Source organism: Mauremys reevesii, linkage group 14 (assembly GCF_016161935.1).
Source record: "Mauremys reevesii isolate NIE-2019 linkage group 14, ASM1616193v1, whole genome shotgun sequence".
NCBI classification, from domain to species: Eukaryota; Metazoa; Chordata; order Testudines; family Geoemydidae; genus Mauremys; species Mauremys reevesii.
The window spans coordinates 485,344-508,808 of NC_052636.1; the positions used below are offsets into that span (position 1 = coordinate 485,344).

Here is a 23,465-nt window from a genome sequence, read left to right on the forward strand (position 1 = left end):
TCTCAGACACAGGTTAGGGGTTTGTTACAGGAGTGGATGGGTGAGATTCTGTGGCCTGCGTTGTGCAGGGGGTCAGACTAGATGATCATAATGGTCCCGTCTGACCTTAAAGTCTATGAGTCAGCTTCTTAAATCTCTTCCTGCTGTTTCACATCTGTTACTCTGTGATGAAACACAGGAGCCTTGTCTTACAACAGGCTTATTCACAGTGATTCAAGCTACGAAAGTGAGATCGTGGCGGAGTGTCGCCGTTTTCATAATGGAATAAAAATACTGGAATGATAAGTAGTAATTAATATTAAATAGTGTGTCATAAGCAGGTCGTAAAAACAAAGTTTATATTTCCAAGCTCACTGCTTTTATAATTTAAAACAATTAATAATTGTTTTAATTATGTAAAATAATTATAAAAATAATAACACTCTGGTAAAGGAGAAAATCCCTGGAAATATTCGTTTTCAGGAGGGGGTTCGGGAGACTTGACATTTTAGTGAAAGGGGTTCGCAGGTTGTTAAAATTTGGGAACTGCTGGACGAGGTGACATCCTGAGGTCCCTTCCAAGCCGGAGAGTCTATGACATGGTGCAAGATGCCAGAAAACAGTATTAGAGGAGAGTGGGTCTGATATTTATTGAATTTTCTTTATGTAGGAATGAGACACAGTTCTCCTGTCAGCTAATTTCTAAGTTATCTGCAAAAAAAAATCCCCACCCCTAGAGTTTTCAGGTGCCTAAGTAGCCTTTGCAATCAGTTAAAGTTGCTCCTCCACCCCCAAAATCTGGAATGAACTATTGTGCAGATATCTGGCCCGGGAGATCCTTGTAAAACCATGTTCCAGCCGCCAGTTAGCAGCCTCACGCCCGCTTCCCGAATCCAACCTGGCTCCACCATTTGCTGCCGCGGCCTGAACCCTGCTTCTCCCGCCACAATTCCCACCTCCGGCGGCGAAACGGCAAGAATCGGTGTCGGTTTCTCTGCCGGCTTGAGCACCGTGAAAGCGGCCTCTGGCTCAGAGCGGGTGCTGGAGATCGTGGCTGGTTTCAGATCTTGGCTGTCCAGACAGCCCGTTTCCTGTTACAAGCTCCAGGACGGCGGTGGTTCCAGCCGCGGGTCGTCACCGCAGCGCTGAGATTATCGGTGGCGGGGTCGGGGTGGGGAAGGGGGTCGCTCCTTTCTTTCCTCAGCCTGGATAAACTCAGCCTTTGGTTCCACCCCAGACCTTCCCCGAAAGGACAGAAGCATAAACACGAGAGTGAGTATGTCACGGGCAGGGCGGAAGATGCCCCCGTCCCTTTGGCCAGTGTTTCTTCGACAGGAGAGTAAGTTTCAATGGAATTTAGTGCCCGGGCTTGGACAAGAGACACGTGTCACGGACTGTGGGGGCGTCAGGGCCCTGCACACCCCCCCCTACACTTCCTGCGATGCACTGGGACTCTCAGCCAGCCGGGAAAACAGGTTTATCGGCCGACAGGAACACGGTCCAAGGCCGAGCTTGTAGGCTAGGTGCCGACACTGTGGGTTCGTCACACCCACCGGCAGCCAAGCTCCCCCGCCTGCCTACCTCCGAGCACGTCCTGCCCGGCCGCTCCGGGGGGAGGAGCAGGAACGTGGGATTTGGGGATGGAGTCAGAATAGGGGCGGATTTGGGGAAGGGGCTGGAATGGGGCGGGGCCTAATGGAAGGGGTGGAGTCAGGGCGGGGCAGCAGGGGGTTGAGCTCCCACCGGCGGGAGCAGAAGTCGGTGCCTGTGCTTGTAGGTAGGTGCAGGAAACAGGACGTCTCAGTCAGGTCCATCTTTGGGGGTAGGGAGCCCAGACCCCCGTCTGGGCCTCCCTCTGTTTCCCCAGCCAAACTGATGCTCCCTCCAGCTGTGTCACACAGCCGCACCCCCCCCCGGCTCCTCCAGTCGTTGTCCAGTTTCCCGGGCAGAAGGTGTCACCTGGCCACAAACCCCTCCTGAGTTCAGGTTACAGGCTCATGTATCATCACTCAAGTGAAGTCACCTCCTGATATCCCACCGCCATCCAGCACCCACGCAGACAGTCCCAGTAAAACTCCCCCGCAATATTACCAGCTCAATCCTCCCCACGCCCTGCTCCCTTGCAACAGGATTTACTGCTCGCGGCTCCGTGCCAAGGAAATGGTTTTTCTGTGTAAAACTCACAAGCGAAATCACACGGCCACAGAGCAGCACCCTGGAACCCCCCCCCCACTGTCATATAATTATGCCCTGTTTTGCATCGAAGTGTGCCGTGCGAGGTATCGTTTTAAAAGTCGGGATCTGTGGCACACTAACAGCCTGTTGGATTGTGTGGGAAGTCGGGAAGTTTTGCTAGCTGGGTGTTACTGAATTACATTCTGAGCACCTGTCAGGTACCACACCGGCGTAGCCAGACGTGCTGATCGCCCATTAACGGGAACCACCTCACAGACTTTAAGGTCAGAAGAGACCATTAGGATCATCTAGTCTGACCTCCTGCACAACGCAGGCCACAGAATCTCACCTGCCCACTCTTGTAACAAACCCCTGACCTATGTCTGAGTTACTGAAGTCCTCAAATCATGATTTAAAGACCTCAAGCTGCAGAGAATCCTCCGGGGTTAGCGTTATGGTGGATCCGCCCACTTTCCCAATGTCCATTTGTGACGAAGTGGTACTGTTCTTAATGTTTCCTCTGAATACTGTGTGGGTGCCTCAGTTTCCCCTATGCTTTTCTTAAGTCTCCAGCGTGCATAAATGGCCGACACTCTGTCTCCTGGCAACAAAGGGCTGCAAGGGGATGGCTAAAGGTGAACAAAGAGATCAGGTGGCCTCCTGTCCCAGGAAAGAGACAAAGGCCAGAAAGGGAACCTTGATGTTGGCAAAATTCAAAACTTTTGTAAACCAGGTCATGCACCATTAAGGTTGCCCACCCAACCTTAACTCTGCCCTTTTCCAGCAATGCCCCGTTAACACCCAGGCATTCACTTTGCCGGCACATTCGCTGAACCGTACAGGCTCTTCACCCCCATTAACGACCCTTCAAATAAGCCCCATCAGCTGGGCCTGACCAGGGATAGGCAGCCAGGGTGGGGCACGGGCTGTGCCTAGCCGTGCCGGAGACGGCAGCGCAAGAGACCCTCACCTGCCACTACTCAGAGACACCCCCCACCTCAGCGATCCCATCTCAGCCATCCACTCTACCCCCACCCAATTCCCCAAAACCTGGGAGGAGGAGCCCGTTGTCCCTTGTGATGCCCAGAGCTCCCCTGTGAGAACCAAAGGGTTAATTTAGCTACTGCTTCAAGGTCGACTCGCTGATCTCCACCCTGATTTTCTATAGTTCTGGCCCATGTTGCTTATTGAAAAAAAAAAAAAAAGACGACACCAGATTCCCTGTAGACATTTTATTAAATTGGAAAAAAAAAATTCCAAAAAATCAGACACACATGACGAAGACTAAATTACTGCATAGATAACTTGACTTACTGTGGTGAACACAGGGTCAAAATCAGTCAATCAATGCGTTATCAATACTATTGCCCTGGAATCGTGTTATCAATTTAGTCAAATTATTAGATTCATACAAGCGATCAGCAACCCTTAGGAATGCGAAAACGGGACGCCAGCTGTCCATTCAGCTGTAAACCTATCAGAGGACTTCACCCAGGCCGGGCAATCCCCGCTGAGCTCGTTCAATATTTCAGTACGGAAACCACATGGTGGTTCGTGTTTCAACGACACCCTCGAAGCCAATGAAAGCTTCCTCCTTCGATCGACCTTGTGCGCGTGTGTGGTTAATCCGTCGCCTTCCGCTCCCCCAACCCAGATTTCAAGAGCAGATGTTTAACAGTTCTCACGCCACACTTTGTAGGTGTAGCGAGTGTTGAGATGAGTTCCTGTCTGCATCCTGTAAAACTTGCCCATACCGGTATTGCCCTGGCCTCTTCTTTTGTCATTCAGTGTTGAACTCATTCTAAAACAATATGCATTTCCTCACCTTTTGGGGGCGAAGCCAGACTTTAAGGCACCTGCTCCCCTACTTGGTGTAAACTTTGCTTGTTCCAATCAGAAACGAACACAAACAGGTTTTGGGCCCTGGCCTCTATGACACTTCTATGATGTCATAGTTGGTACTTTAGGCCTGTCTGCCATGTGCAGGGCAGGGAGAGGAGAAAGAAAAACAAATCCTGTGTATCCTGTGTACACCCGTAACCGAGCCTGATCCCCTCGAAGCCTCTCTCTCAGCTCACGTGTTTCAAACAGAGTTTCTACCTTTGCCGGTCGTTATGCGTTGGTTCGTGTTTGTAAGTATCGGTTATTACTAAATGCTGCATCTTTGTTTATAAATATTGTTAGTAGATATTTTAGTCATTGTGTGTTTTAAGTTTCATTAACTCTATTAGCTAATCATACACTGCTCCCTTACCCCTTGTAATTATCCCCAATAAAACTTTAAATTGATTAACTTTAGTTGTGTGTGTGTGTCTGCAGTTTGCATCGTAACCCATATTCTCCTTGCATCCCTTACCAATATAGTCTGTTGCCACGTGCAGCCTGGTAAATAACAGGCCTGCATTTTCTTTCGCCCCTGCGAGTCTGTGGCAATCTACATGGCGTCACGAACAGGATGCAAGGGAGTTGGGCCATGCCCGTGGCACGCTGCAGACCGCGCAGATAATGAAACTGAACAGTTCCAACATTTGCAGTTTCACCTTTTTACTAGCCAAAATTCAACCAATCCTGACAAGCGAGGTCATCAACAGGCGTCGGCGCTGAAATTCGGCGGCATTTTGGCGGATGCTCGACTGCCGCCACGGTCCACGACAAGGTTGGGGACCGCTGTTTTAGAGGAAAGGGAACAATCCCCCAAAACGAGTAATTTTCCGTGGGTCTGGCAACTGCAGCTGCAGATTATTGATGTGGTAAAGACCAGAATTTGAGATGGTATGATCCGGATACCCCCATTGGAAATTAGGAGCATTATGAGGAAAAAAATTCCACCCAGCCTTAGAGCGATTTGCAATCCTGGTAGAAAATGGTAAATGTTACCGATGATGGAGGGTCTGGAGAAATCCCACCAGCTACAGGATGTGTGTTTAGAAATAACAGAGGGCAATTTTCATGATGCAAATGAATCTACGGTTGTGTAGGTGGGTGATAATTGTGTACGTCTCAGAAGCCGGTGGCCACTTTCTCTTGCCACACATAATCCAAAAGGTAGGAGGCATGTTCTGATGTTCCATTCCATAGTCTTCCTGGAAATATGCTTATGATATGGATATGTAACCAAGATGAACTTCACGCAAGATGGCTCATGGGATGTCTCATTGGAACGGTTCCGATTTGCTGAACGTGTTTATCCAATTTGCATGTATCGTTTTTGTATATGAAGCTGGACCGTGTCTCTGTATTTCATAGGTGCTAGGTTGGATGAGGCTGATTGAAGAAATGCACACAAGCTTAAGGAAAAAGAACAGGAGGACTTGTGGCACCTTAGAGACTAACAAATTTATTTCAGCATGAGCTTTCGTGGGCGACAACCCACTTCTTCGGATGCCCAGAATGGAACACACAGACAGGAGATATTTATACATACAGAGAACATGAAAAGGTGGAAGCATCCAGACCAACTGGAAGAGGCTAATTAATTAAGAGAAGCTATTATCAGCAGGGGAGAAAAAGTGATAATCAAGATGGCCCGTTTCGGACAGTTGACACGAAGGTGTGAGGATACTTTAATATGGGGAAATAGGTTCAATTAGTGTAATGACCGCGCCACTCCCAGTCTCTGTTCCAACCTAAGTTAATGGCATCTAGTTTGCATATTCATTCAAGTTCAGCAGCCTCTCGTTGGAGTCTGTTTCTGAAGCTCTTCTGTTGCAAAATCGCCACCTTCACGTCAAGCTTAAGGATCACCCGGGACCTGTGTGTAATAGAAACCTCTCGGAGCTAGTGCTACACAACGGGAACTGTTTGACCCAGGTCACTGCCAAAAAAAGCTTTCCAGCAACGAGGGACAATGACAACATGAGGGGGCCTCACTTGCCCTACAACAAGACACCTGGAAACGCCGGAGGAACAAAGACCGACCTTTGGGAAGGGACGGTCCCAGGCTGGAAGGATTTTCAGCCCGTGTTTGAAAAGCTGGGAAAGCCAATGCAGCTTGTGCCTTAAGAATCTGCCAGCCTGTTTATCACTCAGGGTGAGAATTTGCTAATTTGCATCCTACCTGTCTAGTGTGTTATCATAACCTCATAGAACTGGAAGGGAGCTCGAGAGGTCTCTAGTCCAGCCCCCCGCACTCAAGGCAGGACGAAGTATTATCTAGACCATCCCTGCTCTTAAAAATCTCCAATGATGGAGATTCCACAGCCTCCCCAGGCAATTTATTCCAGTGCTTAACCACCCTGACAGGCAGGAAGTTTTTCCTAATGTCCAACCTAAACCTCCCTGTGACGGGTTGGATCACGGGAACCCCCTGGGAGCTGCCACCCGATGTGCCAAGACTAACTCTGCCCCCTGCTTTCCCTGCCAGCTCGGGATGCCAGCACCCTGTCCTGCTGAGCCAGACACGCCCGTCTGCTCCAGCACAGACCCAGGGTCTGGATTACCTTCCCCAACGCTGCAGGTTTACCTGAAAGCAGCTCACAGGAGTGTGCTTGTCCTTAGCACTCAGATGCCCAACTCCCAGTGGGGTCTGAACCCAAATCAATCCATTTTACTCTGTATAAAGCTTATGCAGGGTGAACTCCTCAATGGGTCACCTCTATAACACTGACAGAGAGACGCGTGGCTGTTTGCTCCCCCAGGTACTCAGACATACTCTGGGTCAATTAATAAGTAAGAAGTGATTTTATTAAATACAGAAAGTAGGATTGAAGTGGTTCCAAGTAATAACAGACAGGACAAAGTAAGTCACCAAGCAAAATACAAGAAAACGCGCAAATCTCTGTCTAATCAAACTGAACACAGATAATCCCACCCTCAGAGCTGCTTCAGTAAGTTTTTTCCTCAGACTGGACACTTTCCAGGCCTGGGCACAATCCTTTCCCCTGGTACGGCCCTTGTTCCAGCTCAGGTGGGAGCTGGGGGATTCTTCATGATGGCTCCTCTCTGTTCTGTCCCCCCCTTTATCTATCTCTTGCACAAGGGGGGAATCCTTTGTCCCTCTGGATTCCCACCCCCCCTCACTGGAAAAGCACCAGGTTAAAGATGGATTCCAGTTCAGGTGACATGATCACATGTCACTGTTAGACACACCCCCCCCCCAAGCCTTCATTCCTCCTGCCCGCAAACGCAGCCATCCCGTCAATCTCCCCGGTTAATCGGAGCCATCAAGATTCCAAACCACCATTAATGGCCCACACTTTGCATAATTACAACAGACCCTCAGAGTTATATTTCATATTCCTAGTTTCAGCTACGAGAGTGATACATTCGTACAAACAGGATAATCACACTCAGTAGACAATAAGCTTTGTAATGATACTTACACAAGACCTTTTGCATGAAGCATATTCCCGTTACATTAAATTCACTCATTAGCAAATTTTTATAAAATCATATCAGCTGCAACGTCACACTCTCTTGCTGCAATTTAAGCCCATTGCTTCTTGTCCTGTCCTCAGAGGTTAAGAAGAACAATTTTTCTCCTTCCTCCTTGTAACAACCTTTTATGTACTTGAAAACTGTGATCATGTCCCCTCTCAGTCGTCTCTTCAAATCCAATGTTTTCAATCTTCCCTCATAGCTCATGTTTTCTAGACCTTTAATCATTTTTGTTGCTCGTCTCTGAACTCTCTCCAATTTGTCCACATCCTTCCTGAAATGTGGGGCCCAGAACTGGACACACGGCTCCAGTTGAGGCCTAATCAAGATTACTTCTCGTGTCTTGCTTACAACACTCCTGCTAATACAGCCCAGGAGGACGTTCACTTCTTTTGCAACAGCGTCACACTGTTGACTCATATTTAGCTTGTGATCCTCTGTGACCCCCAGATCCCTTTCTGCCGTACTCCTTCCTAGGCACTCATTTCCCATTCTGTATGTGTGCAACTTCCTAAGTGGAGCACTTTGCATTTGTCTTTGTTAAACTTCATCCTATTGACTTCAGACCATTTCTCCAGTTTGTCCAGATCATTTTGAATTTTAATCCTCTCCTCCAAAGCACTTACAACCCCTCCCAGCTTGGTATCGTCTGCAAACTTTATAAGTGTCCTCTCCATGCCGTTATGCTCAGTGTCCGGCTTTTGTTTATTGACTAAGGTAATCTGCTTTGTTCTCTTTGCTATCCTTTGAAATCTACCTTTTGTAGTTAATGCATTTATTTTATTATTAAACCCAGTTTATGTAATTTCTAACTGGTGGGGGGGAAGACGTCGTGCACGTCTCTCTCCACATTGAGGAAGAGGGCGGATTTTTATGAGCTTGCGCTGTGCAGATTTTTCTATGCAGCGCAAGACAGCATTATTTTGGGTGTATCTCCCAAAAAGGGGAGTACTGGGGAAGTCCTCTCACGCCGAGCTGACTTCAGTCTGTGTTTGCAGCTGGGTGCGGCCCTACCTGTGTGTGAGTGCTGCTAGAGGCCAGCGTGCTTACTTCAGCAAAATGGAGAGGGAACCCAGGCCGGTGCAGCAAGAGAGGCTCAGTGAAATCCCAGTACATCAGGTGGTGTCCCAGAAGGGGGGTCCAACCTGTCACAGATGTATTTGTTTTAAGTAAGCCTCTGCTGATGGGCATTTGCACTGTTTCCTTCCCAACTATCTAGCCCTGCAGTAGGCTTAATAGCTGGTTAATATCCAGTTGGCACGCAGGACCTCCCCTGCTTCTACTAATTAAAGGTCAAAAAACTTGGTCAATGCCTAGCTGAGTTTGCCTGGTGAGATGGTGTTCCTTTCAGAACCTCAACGTCTGCAAAATCCACACTTTTGAAATCCAGCAAATGCACAGTTAAGGTTGTCCACATAACCTTAACTCTGCCTTTTTTCAGAAATGCCCTGATATGCTCTATTAACACATACTCATTTACTTTACCAGCACCATATTCGCTGAGCCGTACAAGCTCTTCGCCTCCATTAACAACCCTTCAGATAAGACCCTCAACACCAGCTGAGCCTGACCAGGCACAGTCAACCAGCCGGGGCCACAGGCCGGGCCTAGCCATGATGGAGACTGCAGAGAAGCCACTGTCACCTGCCATTACTGACAGACACTCCCCACCTCACTGACCCCTCCTCACTCATCCACACTACCCCACCCAAGTCCCAAAAACCTGGGAAGGGTAGCTCATTTTCCCTTGTGATGCCCAGAGCTCCTCCAGTTACAGCTGGAGCGGAGATGGATGCTCCCTTTGGCCGCTCCCCTGTGAGAACCAAAGGGTTAATTGAGATGGAAATTCAAGGTGGACTCGCTGATCTCCACCCTGATTTTCGGCCGTTCCGGCCCACGTTGCTTATTGAAAGAAACGGCTCCAGATTTCCCCTTTTGTACATTTTATTAAAATGAAAAAAAAAAACAAAATCAGGAACACGCATCACTAAGACGAAACGACCGTATTCATGACTAAACTAACTGCTGGGCAAACACGCTTACGTTAAGGTCAAACCCAGTGCGTTAACAATGCTAGTGCATGGCGATCGTGTTGTCAATTTAGCCAATTTATAAATCCTAAAACGGGAAGCCAAGGAGGCTGTCCATTTAGTTGTAAACCTCAGAGAACTTCACCCCGGCCGGGCAATCCACGCTGAGCTCGGTCGCTATTTCAATACTGAAACCTAAGGATTGTTCGTGTTTAAACTGCAACCTCCCATCCAATCAAAGCTTCCTCCTTCGACTGAACTCTTGTGTGGTAATTCCTTCTCTTTCACCCCCTCAACACAGATGAGGCTTAACTGTCTAAACTAGGGGTCCCCAACGCGGACCATGTGCGCCCACCTACTGGCCACCGGACAAGCAGCCGCTGAAATGCCGCCTAGACGTGGGAACGTCAGGAAGCGCTACCGCCGAAATCCCACCGAATTTTGGTGGGATTTCGGTGGCGACGCCTCTTGACATTGCTGCTTCACGGCGGCATTTCGGCGGCTGCTTGTCCAGCGGCCACGGTCCTCGGCGGCTTGTCGTCCGGCGCCCGCCCCACGGAAAAGGTTGGAGACCACTGGTCTAAACAGATCTCAATGAACAGTTTATAGCATGCTGTTGATCAGAGTTTCAGAGTGGAGATTTATAACCACCAACTCTTTCGCTTTGTTAGCAGAGCCAATAGCTTGGAGTAGTCCCTCAGGTTGATTGACATGCACTTGAACTTTCTCCACGTCATCATGGCAGGTGAGATAATAGCCAAAGCAAAAATAATAATAATTAAAAATAAATAGAGACTATTTTACCAAGTGGTCATTTTGCTCAAAGTCCCCGGTAAATCGGTCACATTCAATCAAACAAAACCAATATCCAGTTATGTAACCAAACACCTTCCGGAGAGCGAGAGAGAAACCCACCTCTCACAGAACTGAAAGACAATTTTGATGTCACAGAAAGTTAAATTCCAGAGCAGGATACACCTGATGACTCCGAATCAGGACAACAGATTCTCCCATCCGCTTCGCCTCTCATCCTTTGAAACCTGCTTCACTCCATGTTGTCTCACAAATACTGAGTCATGTTACTTAGGAAAGTTTTAACATCAGCATCATGCAAAAAAACAGCCAGTTTTCCAATCCAAAAACAATCCCAATTCAGAAGGAAAAAGACAGGAAGTGGCTTTGCCAATAGACAAAAAGTGGAGTTTAAACTAAGAATGATCCATTGGACATTCTCCTTCCGGGTCTGCGACTCTTTCACCTCTAAAACTAACGAGTCTGATTTAGGATCAAACAAATCGACCCATGGTTCCCAAGCAGGGAGAGCTCAGAACACAGTGTCTACAGGAGGTGAAGGGATTTGTGAAGAAGATAAACTCTACCCAGCAGAGACAGAAGGAAACGCTGCTGGGATGATGGGAAAGGAGGGAATCCCTCCGACACGCCCGACTGTCTTTGGGCGTCACCGAACTTGCTATAATTCCAATATATTTTAAGTGTGAGAATGGTACAAAAAAATCACTGACGTTCAGCCCACCCCACGGCAACGCGAGAACAAACGGGGATGAGGGAATCGATGCCCAAAGGGGAACTTGGTGATCTACCCATCACGTTGCAGTGGGAGCCACAGTAGAAATGCGACCCACCGGCGAAGGGCTGAGTAAACCTGTTAGACACCCCCAGCAACTCTTCATACATGAGATACGTCTCTACTGCAAGAACAGCTGTTGTTTTACATCAAGCCAGCCATGGAAAATCTGAGCGGAGACGCGGCCCGGGTAATTTTATATCGACGGAGCTAGCTTAGGTCACCCGTGTCCCCTGGCGCTCATGGACGTTCCTGGTAGGAGGAAGACGTGCTCCCAAGACTCAGAAGGAAGGAGGTGACAGAAAGTGACGCCGGATTCGCTCCAAAGAACCTCAGCTACAAAAGAGAAAATCAGGCAACTCGCCCAGGGGACCTGAGAGACCACGTGATGCAAATACGTATATATTCATTCATTAGCCCGTTGGTTTATAAGCCGACCCCCCAAGATGGTTGGGTAAAAAGAGCAAAAACTGTCTGACCCTTTCATAAGCCGACCCTATATTCCAGGGGTTTGAAAACTTTGGCTCCTGGCGGGTTGGGACGTTTTGTTTACTTGCAGCGTCTGCAGGCAGGGAGTCCCTCAGCTCCCTGTGGCCGCGGTTCACCGTTCCCAGCCAATGGGAGCTGCGGGAAGTCCGCGGCCATGGGGAGCCGAGGGGCTCCATGCCTGCAGACGCTCCAGGTAAACAAAACGACAATGTATTCGATATTCAAGTCAATGATTCCATAGAGTTTAAAATCCTCAAATTTTGGTGTGTAGACCCATCGATAAGCCGACCCCCGCTCTTTGATGCGTCACTTTTTTCCCAAAAAGATTCGGCTTCTGAATGCGTATATACGGTAGTTCAAAAAGTCTTTAAGAGGGAATTAGGAAAAAAAAACCCTAAAAATGGTCAGCCTTAAATAAGGGTTTTATGGCATTTGTTTCCCTTGCAAATTCTCCGGTGAGAAGTAAGCGCTGAGTTCTGCTAGAAGCTTTTCCCACACTCAGAGCATTGAGAGTGTCTCTAGGCCGGGTGGAGCCTCTGATGTCTAATGAGGTTCGAGCTGCGAGTGAAGTTTTTCCCGCACTCACTGCACTGATACGGTCTGGCTCCAATGTGGATTCTCTGATGTTCCCGGAGCGCTGAGCTGACAAAGAATCTTTTCCCGCACTCACGGCAGCCATAGGGTCTCTCGTCTGTGTGGAATCTCTGATGCGTGATTAGGCTCGAGCGCCAAGTGAAGCTTTTCCCGCACTCGCCGCATCTGTAGGGTCGCTCGCCGGTGTGGATTCTCTGATGTTTAATTAGGTCCGAGCTCTGAGTGAAGCGTTTCCCGCACTCGCAGCACTCGTGGGGTCTCTCGCCGGTGTGGATTCTCTGATGCGTCAGAAGGGCTGAGCTGTGAGTGAAGGTTTTCCCGCACTCGCTGCATTCATAGGGTCTTTCTCCCGTGTGGATTCGCTGATGCTTAGTAAGGTCTGAGCTGTCCATGAAGCTTTTCCCGCACTCGGCGCATTCATAGGGTCTCTCTCCCGTGTGGATCCTCTGATGCTTAATAAGGTCTGAACTATCCGTGAAGCTTTTCCCACACTCACCGCATTCATAGGGTCTCTCTCCGGTGTGGATTCTCTGATGTGCGATGAGGTGCGAGCTGCGAGTGAAGGTTTTCCCGCACTCGCGGCATTCGTAAGGTCTGGCTCCCGTGTGGATTCGCTGATGTTTCATAAGCGAGGAGCTGTTGGTGAAGTTTTTTGCACACTCGCAGCATTGGTAGGGTCTCTCTCCGGTGTGGATTCGCCGATGCACAATCAGGTTTGAGCGTCGGGTGAAGCTTTCTCCGCATTCAGCACACGCGTAGGATTGCGCCCCCGTGTGGATCCTCTGATGTGTAATGAGGGATGATCTCTGAGTGAAGCTTTTCCCGCACTCACAGCACACATAGGGTCTCTCTCCCGTGTGTATCCTCCGATGTTTAATAAGGGTTGATCTCTGAGTGAAGCTTTTCCCACACTCACAGCACCCATAGGGTTTCTCTCCCGTGTGTATTCGCCGATGTTTAATAAGGGACGATCTCTGAGTGAAGGTTTTCCCACACTCGTGGCATTCATAGGGTCTTTCCCCTGTGTGGGTGCTCTGATGTTTAAGAAGAACTGAGTGCCTACTGAAATTTTTCCCACACTCGGGGCATGTGTTGTTTCTCTCTCCTGCCTGGATTTTCGGCTGGGCTGCGGTTTCCTTGACGTATCTGTGAGGTCCCCAACTATTAATGGATTTATTCAATTTCTTCCCTGGCTGGTTTCCCTGCTTCCTCTCTGGCCTGTGCTGACTCTGACGACCTTCTCTCTGCTCACGACTCCTGGAATCCTCCACCTCAGATATTTGCAATAATGTCCCGGGTGGTTCGTCTTGCTCAGCATCTTCCTGCTGAGGTTCGTGCTCCTCCTTCTCACTCGGCATCCCACCACCTGTTGGCAGAAAAAGGGGAGACCCAACCATGATGCAAATTAGTTGCGGTGGAAGAGACCAGAAGTTCCTCATGTTCTGGCAGTCCCTGATCCCTAGAGTTTCAATGAGACCACTCACATAGAATCAGACTTGTCGAAGATCAGGGTTAGAAGGGACCTCAGGAGGTATCTAGTCCAGCCCCCTGCTCAAAGCAGGACCAATCCCCAACTAAATCTTTAATGTGCTTTCAATTAAGCACATACTTCGGTGGATTCAGGCTTGGAAGGATTCGATTTTTATCAATAAATATCCATTTCACTGCAAACTCACAAACCAAGCAAAAATATTTCCATCAACGATCAAACTTTCAGCTAGGAAAAATAAGAAAAATGCTGTTGGAGAACAGAGTTTTGTTTAAGGACACGGACTTTATATAATTTTGACGTGTGATGGTGACAGTTTGTTTTATCAGTTATAAAGCTGTAACGTTTTGGGTCTCAACATCTCCTGCCATTACAGAATTGTTGTCTGACTTCCCCGCGTAATTTCCTGCAACTGAAAATGTAAATCGATAAAAAATTGAAAAAAAAAAAAAGTCTAAAACCTTTAATTTTGTACAATTCTGAAAATCCGAGCGGAGATGCAGCCCAGGTAATTTTATATCGATGGAGCTAGTTTAGGTCACCCGTGTCCCCTGGCGCTCATAAAAATTGACCCAAGAAAAAATCTTAAATAATTTGAAATTATGAAAAAATAAAAATAATACAGAGGGCTTTCAATTGCAGTTAACGCACATGATTAACTCAAAAATATTACTTGCGATTAACCACACTGTTAAACGTTAGACTACCAACTGAAATGTATTAAATATTTTTGGATGTTTTTACTACATTTTCAAACATTGATTTCTATGACAACACAGACTACAACGTGTACAGTGCTCACTTTATATTATTTTTATTATAAATATTTGCACTGTAAAAATGATCAAAGAAACGGTATTTTTCAATTCACCTCATACAAGGACTGTGGCGCCACCTCTTTATCGTGAAAGTGGAACTTACAAATGTAGATTTTTGTTTGTTCGTTACATCACTGCGCTCCAAAACAAAACAACGTAAAACTTTAGAACCTCCAAGTCCACTCAGTCCGACTTCTTGTTCAGCCAATCGCTAAAACTAACAAGTTTGTTTACATTTGCAGGAGATAATGCTGCCTGCTTCTCATTTACAATGTCACCTGAACGTGAGAACAGGCGTTCGCGTGGCACTTTTGTAGCCGGCGCTGCAAAGTATTTACGTGCCAGATATGCTAAACATTCGTATGCCCCTTCATACTTCAGCCACCATTCCAGAGGACATGCTTCCATGCTGATGATGCTCGTTAAAAAATAATGGGTTAATTAAATTTGTGACTGAACTCCTTGGGGGAGAACTATATGTCTTTTATATGGCAGACTGTGGTTATTTCATGTTATAGCAGTCTCAGATGATGACCCAGCACATGTTCGTTTTAAGAACACTTTCACAGCAGAGTTGACAAAACCGCAAAGAAGGTCCCAATGTGAGATTTCTAGCAATAGCTACAGCACTCGACCCAAGGTTTAAGAATCTGAAGTGCCGTCCGAAATCTGAGAGGGACGAGGTGTGGAGCATGCTTTCAGAAGTCTTCCAAGAGCAACACTCAGATGTGGAAAGTACAGAACCCGAACCACTAAAAAAGAAAATCAACCTTCTGCTGGTGGCATCTGACTCAGATGATGAAAATGAACATGCATCGGTCCGCACTGCTTTGGATCGTTAATGAGCAGAACCCGTCATCAGCATGGACACATGTCCCCTGGAATGGTGGTTGAAGCACGAAGGAACATGTGAATCTTTAGCACATCTGGCATGTAAATACCTTGCAACGCCGGCTACAACAGTGTCATGCGAACGTCCGTTCTCACTTTCAGGTGACATTGTGAACAAGAAGCGGGCAGCATTATCTCCTGCAAATGTAACCAAAAGTTTTTGTCTGAGCGACTGGCTGAGGTAGGACTGAGTGGACTTGCGGGCGCTAAAGTTTTACAGCAGTTACTTTTTGTACATAATTCCACATTAGTAAGTTCAACTTTCTCGATAAAGAGATTGCACTACAGTCCTTGCATGAGGTGACTTGAAAAATACCATTTCTTTTGTGCAAATATTTGTAATAAAAAATAAATATGAAGCGAGCACTGTTGACTCTGTATTCTGTGTCGCAATTGAAATCAATATATTTGAAAATGTAGGCAACATCCACAAATATTTAGAGATGGTATCCCATTACTGTTTAACAGCGTGATTAATTGCGATTAATTTTTTCAATCGCTTGACAGCCCTAATAAAAATCAAATTCTGCCAAGCCTACAAGTTGATGATCTAAGGGCAAAGTGCCTTTATGCCAGGGGTTCTCAAACTGGGGGTCAGGACTCCGAAGGGGGTCGTGAGGTTATGATGTGGGAGGTCGCGAGCTGTCAGGCTCCACCCCAAACCCCGCTTTGCCTCCAGCATTTATAATGGTTGTTAACCATATTAAAAAGTGCTTTTAATTTATAAGCGGAAGTCACACTCAGAGGCTTGCTGTGTGAAAGGGGTCACCAGTACAAAAGTTTGAGAATCACTGCTTTATACCATTGCTAATCATCTGAGCTGTCTAGTCATGTATCTTCGTAGTTTAATACATTTTAACTTGTGGTTTGTTCATCAAATTCTAGACCAGATCCCTCTGCATCTAGAATATTTTAGAGTGACGTGGGAGGCACGTAAAACACGTTTTCCTTCTTTCAATCCTTTTCTAAGGGTATGTCTATACTACCCGCCGGATCGGCGGGTAGTGTTCGATGTATCGGGGATCGATTTATCGCGTCTTGTCTGGACGCGATAAATCGATCCGCAAACCGACGCCCGTACTCCACCTCAGCAGCAGGAGTAAGCAGCGTCGACGGGGGAGCCACGCTGGTCGACTCGCCGCCGTGAGGACAGCCAGGTAAGTCGAACTAAGATACTTCGACTTCAGCTATGCGAATAGCGTAGCTGAAGTTGCGTATCTTAGTTCGAACCCCCCCTCCGCGAGTGTAGCCCAGGCCTCGGGGTGTCTGATGCAATAACCATTCTGGCTCTGAGTTTTCTTCAGAGATCCCAAATTTTAGATTAAAAAAAAAATGTTAATCCAGAGATCTTGTTCTACATATAACTTTATATCGCAATGTGACACGTTTTACCTCCAATCAGCACCCGGGAACCCCCATAGTCACCACTGGCATGTCATTCTGATCTGGTTTGTATAAAATATGCCTTGTAAGAAATCACAGAAAAGGTCACGATCCGCTGAAAGCCACTGCTCTGTCAAAGGACGGACGTTACCAGTGTGTATCAAGTTATGAAATGTTGCTGTATGTTTGTTTGTTTAAAAAAAACGGCAAACGACTCCCAACAGGAAAGTTGTAATCAAGGGATTTACAAGTCAGTGAGGGCTGCCCAAGAACCACACCAGGGGGATTGCTCAACCCTTTAACTCAGCAAAGACCACCCAGCCACACCTGGGCTCATATTTTCCAGGCACATGGACTGAGGGTATAAAATAAGGGACAGTGGCATCATTCCTTGGCCTTCCACCAACGCTGGAAGCAACAAGAACACTGAAAAGACGAAGGCTTCATGGGAGGAGACTGGGCCAGGCTTCAGGGAGAAGGCTACGTATTAAGAACTGTAATTTTGGTGACAAAACTTTCCAGTGTAGACAAGGCCTAACTCTTTCCAGTGTGTTTAGGACTTAACTGTCTGGAGTAAATTTGTATCATCTGTAAATCTTGGCAACTCGCTTTTCCAGATCATTTGTGAATCTGTTGAACCGTGCAAGTACAATACAGACCTCTGGGGGGCACCACTATTTACCTCTCTCCATTCTCAAAACGGAACATTTATTCCTCCAGTTTGTTTCCTATCTTTTAACCAGTTGCCGATCCATGAGGAGATCTTCCCTCTTATCCCATGACAGCTTACTTTGCTTAAGAGCCTTTGGTGAGGGACCTTGTCAAAGGCTTTCTGAAAATCTAAGCACATTATATCCACTGGATCCCCTTGGTCCACATACTTGTTGACCCTGTCAAGTAAATCTAGTAGATTGGTGAGGCATGATTTTCCTTTACAAAAGCCATGTTAACTCTTCACCAACAAATTGTGTTCATCTCTCTGTCTGACAATTCTGTTCTTTAGTAGACTTTGAAACAATTTGCCTGGTACTGAAGTTAGGTTTACTGACTTGTAAATGCCAAGATTGCTTCTGGAGCCTTTTATAAATATTGACGTCGCATTAGCTGTCCTCCAGCCATCTGGTACAGAAGCTGATTTAAATGATAGCTTACAAACTACAGTTAGTAGTTCTGTAATTTCACATTTGAGTTCCTTGGGACTCTTGGGTGAATCCCACCTGGTCCTGGTGACTTATTACTGGTTAATTTGTCAGTTTGTTCCAAAATGACTTCTAATGACACCTCAATCTGGGACAGTTCCTCAGATTTGTGACCTAAAAAGAACGGCTCAGGTTTGGGAATCTCCCTCACATCCTCAGCCGTGAAGACCGATGCAAATAATTCATTTAGTTTCTCCGCAATGGCCTGATCGTCTTTGAGTGCTTCTTTAGCATCTCAATAATCCAGTGGCCCCAGTGGTTGTTTAGCAGGCTTCGTGCTACTGAAAAATTTTGTTCTGGTTACTTTTTAAGGCTTTGGCAAGTTCCTCTTCAAATTCTTTTTTGACCTGCCTGATTGCACATGGCTTTCTACCGTTTCTGTTCCTTTCTCTTTTCCTCAGTAGGATTTAACTTCCAATTTTTAAAGGATGCCTTTTTACCGCTAACCACTTCTTTTACTTAGGGTTGAGCCACGGTGGCACATTTTGGGCCTCTTACTATGTTTTTTAATTTGGGATCTATATTTAATTTGAGCCTCTATTGTGGTTTTTATTAAAAAAAAAAAAAAAAGTTTCCATGCAGCTTGCGGGGATTTCACTTTTGAGATTGTTCCTTTTAATTTCTGTTTAACTAACGTCCTCGTTTGGGTGTCGGTCCCCTTTCTGAAATCAAATGTTACTGTGGTGGGGTTCTTTGGTGTTTTCCCCTTTCCGCAGGGATGTTACATTTAATTATATTATGGTTGCTATTACCAAGCGGTCCAGCAACATTCACCTCTTGGACCAGATCCTTGGCTCCACTTAGTTGAGTTAAATCAAGGATTGCCTCTTCTCTGGTGGGTTCCAGGACTAGCTGCTCCAAGAAAGAGTCAATCATGGTGGGGATAGTTGAAATCCCCCATTATTATTGCGATTTTTATTTGTATATCCTCTCTAATCTCCCTGAGCATTTTATGGTCACTATCACTATTGTGGTCAACGAAATAAGCGCTGCAGAGATGGACATAAATCAGGGACGGAATTTCCCCAAATTCTGTCCTAAAGAAGTAAGGGGATCAATTCTGTCTGTAAATCCTGTCCAAACACTCAGGGGGAAGGGAGGTGAAGGAGGGAGCTACTGCCAGGTATCTCTCACGATGGGTGGGAACAGGGCCGACGAGGGGGTGGGGGGGAGCAGGTACAAATTACCGGGGCCCGGCGGTCCGGAAGTGAGCCCGGGGCCCGACTATGTTGCATATGGTTTTGTCTTTCTCGGTAGTATCATTATTTGTCGATTGTTTTTGACATCCACTGTAAAAAAATCGGTGAATTTCAAAGAAAATAATAATGATATGCAAAATTCTGTCCGTTAGCGGCCAATATAGACTCTAATCAACCAACGAACTACCGTAGGAAGTCACGAGCGACATCTGCCCTGAAGATACAAACCTGCTGAGGACAATCCTGAACTCGGAGAACTCCCAAGGTCTCTGTCGGGAATCCCAGCTGTTTCTTTCAGCCACGGACAGGTTTCGAATCGGCTGAATGATTCCTCCCTTGGGCAGGTACCGTTCAGGATCTCGCTTTCCTCTGAATCATGGAGATCTGGGACCCATGGCTCTTTGTCTTGTTCCAGATGGGAGATCACATCAGGTGTGAAAACTGGAAACTCTGCACGGGGAAAGGAAATCAGGTGGGTTCAAGGCAATTTCTCACCATTTTTTTCTTATTGCATTAACCCCAGCCTATTTTGACGCAGCCATACGCTGAGGGTAGCTCCCCAGATGTTCAAATGTGTAGGACGTTCTACTTCAAGTTTTTTTCGGCTGCCGCTGCACATTGAGTGGATGTTTTCAGAGAATTATCCACAATGACTCCAAGATCTCTTTCTTGAGCGGTAACCGCTAATTTAGACCCCGTCATTGTATATGTAAAATTGGGATTAGGTTTCCCAGTGTGCGTTACTTTGCATTTACCAACAAAGAATTTCATCTGCCATTTTGTTGCCCAGTTTTGAGTGGTCTCTTTGTAGCTCTACACGGTCTGCCTGGGACTTAACTATCTTGAGTAGTTTTGTATCATCTACAAACTTTGCCACCTCAGTTTATCCCTTTTTCCAGATGGTTTATAAATATGTTGAATAGGACTGGGCCCAGTACAGACCCCTGGGGGACCCCACTATTTACCCGTCTGAAAACTGATCATTTATTCCTACCCTTTGTTTCCCATCTTTTAACCAGTTAGCGATCCATGAGAGGACCTTCCCTCTTATCCCATGACAGCTTACTTTGCTTAAGAGCCTTTGGTGAGGGACCTTGTCAAAGGCTTTCTGAAAATCTAAGTACACTATATCCACTGGATCCCCCTTGTCAACGTTTGTTTGACCCCCTCAAAGATTTCTAGTAGATTGGTGAGGCATGATTTCCCTTTACAAAAGCCATGTTGACTCTTCCCCAATAAATCATGTTCGTCTCTGTGTTTGATAATTCTGTTCTTTACTAGCGTTTCAACCAGTTTGCTTGGTATGGAAATCAGGCTTGTGATTGCCAGGATCGCTTCTGGAGCTTTTTATAAAAATGGGCATCGCATTAGCTAGCCTCTAGTCATCTGGTACAGAAGCTGATTTAAATGACAGGTTACAGACCACAGTGAGTAGTTCTGCATTTTCACATTTGAGCTTTTTCAGAACTCAGGTGAATCCCATCTGGTCCTGGCGACTTGTTACTGTTTAATGTATAAGTTTGTTCCAAAACCTCCTCTAATGACATCTCAATCTGAGACAGTTCCTCAGATTTGTCACCTAAAAAGAAATGGCTCAGGTTGGGGAATCTCCCTCGCATCCTCAGCCCTGAAGATCGATGCAAAGAATTTGTTCAGATTCACCGCAATGGCCTGATCCCCTTGAGTGCTCCATCAGCATCTCAATACAGAGATTCCAGAAGACTGGAAAAGAGCAAATATGGTGACAATCTATGAAAAGAGAAATAAGGCCAACCCGAGGAATTACAGACCGGTCAGCTTAACTTCTGTACCCGGAAAGATAATGGAGCAAATAATTAAGCAATCAATTTGCAAACATCTAGAAGATAATAAGGTGATAAGTAACAGTCTGCATGGATTTGCTGAAAACAAATTGTGTCAGACCAACCTGATAGCTTTCTTCGACAGGGTAACAAGCCTTGTGGATGGGGAGGAAGCGGTAGACGTGGTATATCTTGATTTTACTAAAGCTTTAGATACTGTTTCACATGCTCGTCTCATAAACAAACTAGGGAAATGCAACCTCGATGGAGCTACTAGAAGGTGGGTGCAAAACGCGTTGGAAAACCATTTTCAGAGAGTAGTTATCAGTGGTTCAGTGTCATGCTGGAAGGGCGTAATGAGTGGGGTCGCGCAGGGATCAGTTCTGGGTCCAGTTCTGTTCAATATCTTCATCAATGATTTAGGTAATGGCATAGAGAGGACACTTATAAAGTTTGCGGACGATACCAAGCTGGGAGGGGTTTGCAAGTGCTTTGGAGGATAGGATTAAAATTCAAAACGATCTGGACAAACTGGAGAAATGGTCTGAAGTCAATAGGATGAAATTCAATCAGGACAAATGCAAAGTGCTCCATTTAGGAAGGAACAAGCACACCTACAAACTGGGAAATGACTGCCTAGGAAGGAGAACTGCGGAAACGGATCTGGGGGTCATAGTGGATCACAAGCTAAATATGAGTCAACAGTGTAACGCTGTTGCAAAAGAAGCGAACATCCTTCTGGGATGTATCAGCAGGAGTGTTGTAAGCAAGACACGAGGAGTAATTCTTCCGTTCTACTCCACACTGATTAGGCCTCAACTGGAGTGTTGTGTCCAGTTCTGGGCGCCACATGTCAGGAAGGATGTGGACAAACAGGAGAAAGTGCAGAGAAGAGCAACAAAAATGATGAAAGGTCCAGAAAACAAGACCTATGAGCTGAGAGTCCCTCAGGGTGCGGACATTCCAGGTGATGAAATTCATTGTCTTGTATCTCTTGTTTCGGCCACGGCGTTGAGTGATCCCTCCAGTTGGAAGAGTGTGAAACCGCCGATGTTTGGGGCACCTTTTCGGGCGAGCAGAAGAGATCCTAAAAGAGGCCTGCTCTGTCGCAGCCGCTGCTGCCGAAACGCACTTCCGTCTCATCCAGGCGCAAGACGGCCGTCACGGCTGCCGGCGTGCGGATTTGAGACGAAAGACTCCCAGAGCTCACAGCGCCTGTCTTCTCCGCCACTCGCACGTCACCACACGGCTCCGGGTGGGTGTGAGGCCTGCGTGGGAAATCGTTTTAACGTGAGGAAACCGGCGTGGTGGCGGTAACCGCACGAGACTTGACGGGAGGAAAACCCTGACCCAGTGGCGAGGAGATCCCAGACCACCAGAGGCCTCCTTCCTGCTGCAGCCCCCATCCGCCTTCACAGCTGCGCAGCACTCGAAGATCGTCTATATGTGCCCGACCCACCGTTGGGGCCTAGGTGAGTCAGGAGCCTCGCCTCAGACCTCCTTGCCAAGGGGGAACCCTACCAGGAGTTGGAAAGCTCAGAACGACGTCGTTATGAGGGTCTTTACGCCCCCGCAAGCCTCCCCACCGCGGCGAGGCGGCGGTCCATATGAGAGGGTGGAGGGATTTGTGAACAATCAACGCGCACAAGGGTGCGTCCTTGCCACGAGCGTTGTCGGCACTCATGGGTAGCCATCTCCAGGGTTTAGAGAAGGGTAATCGAAGGCAACGGCTCCGAAGGAATCACTCGCCAGAGGCTGGGAATGGGCGGCAGGGGATGGATCACAGGACTGTGACCTGTTCTGTTCATTCCCTCTGGATACTGGACTTGAGGAACCTTTAGTCTGACCCAGTGTGGCCATTCTTAACCCTCAGGGGCGAAGAGGTGGTGATATTTTGCAAGTCCGTGACGGTTCGTGTGGCGCTGGCTCCATCCGAGGGCCGGCCAGGTGTGGGAAGCGTCTCTTCGCTACGCCGGACCTAAACCCCAGTTTCGCCTGAGCAAAGAGAAGACGTTAGACTTTCTGAAGGACGGCTCTGTTCCCAGAGCGTTGTGTAGCAGGGGAGGGCAGAGGGCTGGTGTGTGTGTCGCTGGCGTGTTGGGGTGTTGCTGACACAGGGCAGAGTTAAGGTTACATCGCAGGATGTGGTGAACCTTAACTCTGCATTTCCCCTTCCAAGAACCAAGGGGACGGGAACCCTTACCCAGCGAGGTCACGTTCTCATAGTTCTCCTGCATGACGTCTCTGTAGAGGGCTCTCTGAGCGGGGTCCAGCAGAGCCCATTCCTCCCTGGTGAAATACACAGCCACCTCCTCGAAGGTCACCGGCCCCTGAAAGAGCGAGAGTCCTACACTCAGTACCTGCTGCCCCACTCACAGCCCCACTATTCGTGGGGTAGCAGGGCCAATCACATGGCTACACAGTCAGCAAAGACCCTCCCACCCCTTGCTCAGCGC

General features: G+C 47.2%; 1 protein-coding gene across 1 annotated transcript in view; it reads right to left on the reverse strand.

The window, feature by feature from the left end:
* The window catches only part of LOC120381809 (zinc finger protein 850-like), a 288,805-nt gene extending 265,568 nt beyond the window's left edge, over window positions 1-23,237 (reverse strand). Inside the window, exons 1-3 of the mRNA XM_039499943.1 lie at window positions 23,213-23,237; window positions 19,436-19,657; window positions 12,169-13,594 (exon numbers count right to left, since the gene is read on the reverse strand). Coding sequence (XP_039355877.1) covers window positions 12,169-13,586 — 1,418 coding nt within the window. The 5' untranslated portion in view covers window positions 13,587-13,594; window positions 19,436-19,657; window positions 23,213-23,237. The remainder of the gene's footprint in view (window positions 1-12,168; window positions 13,595-19,435; window positions 19,658-23,212) is intronic.
* Window positions 23,238-23,465: the final 228 nt, after the last annotated feature.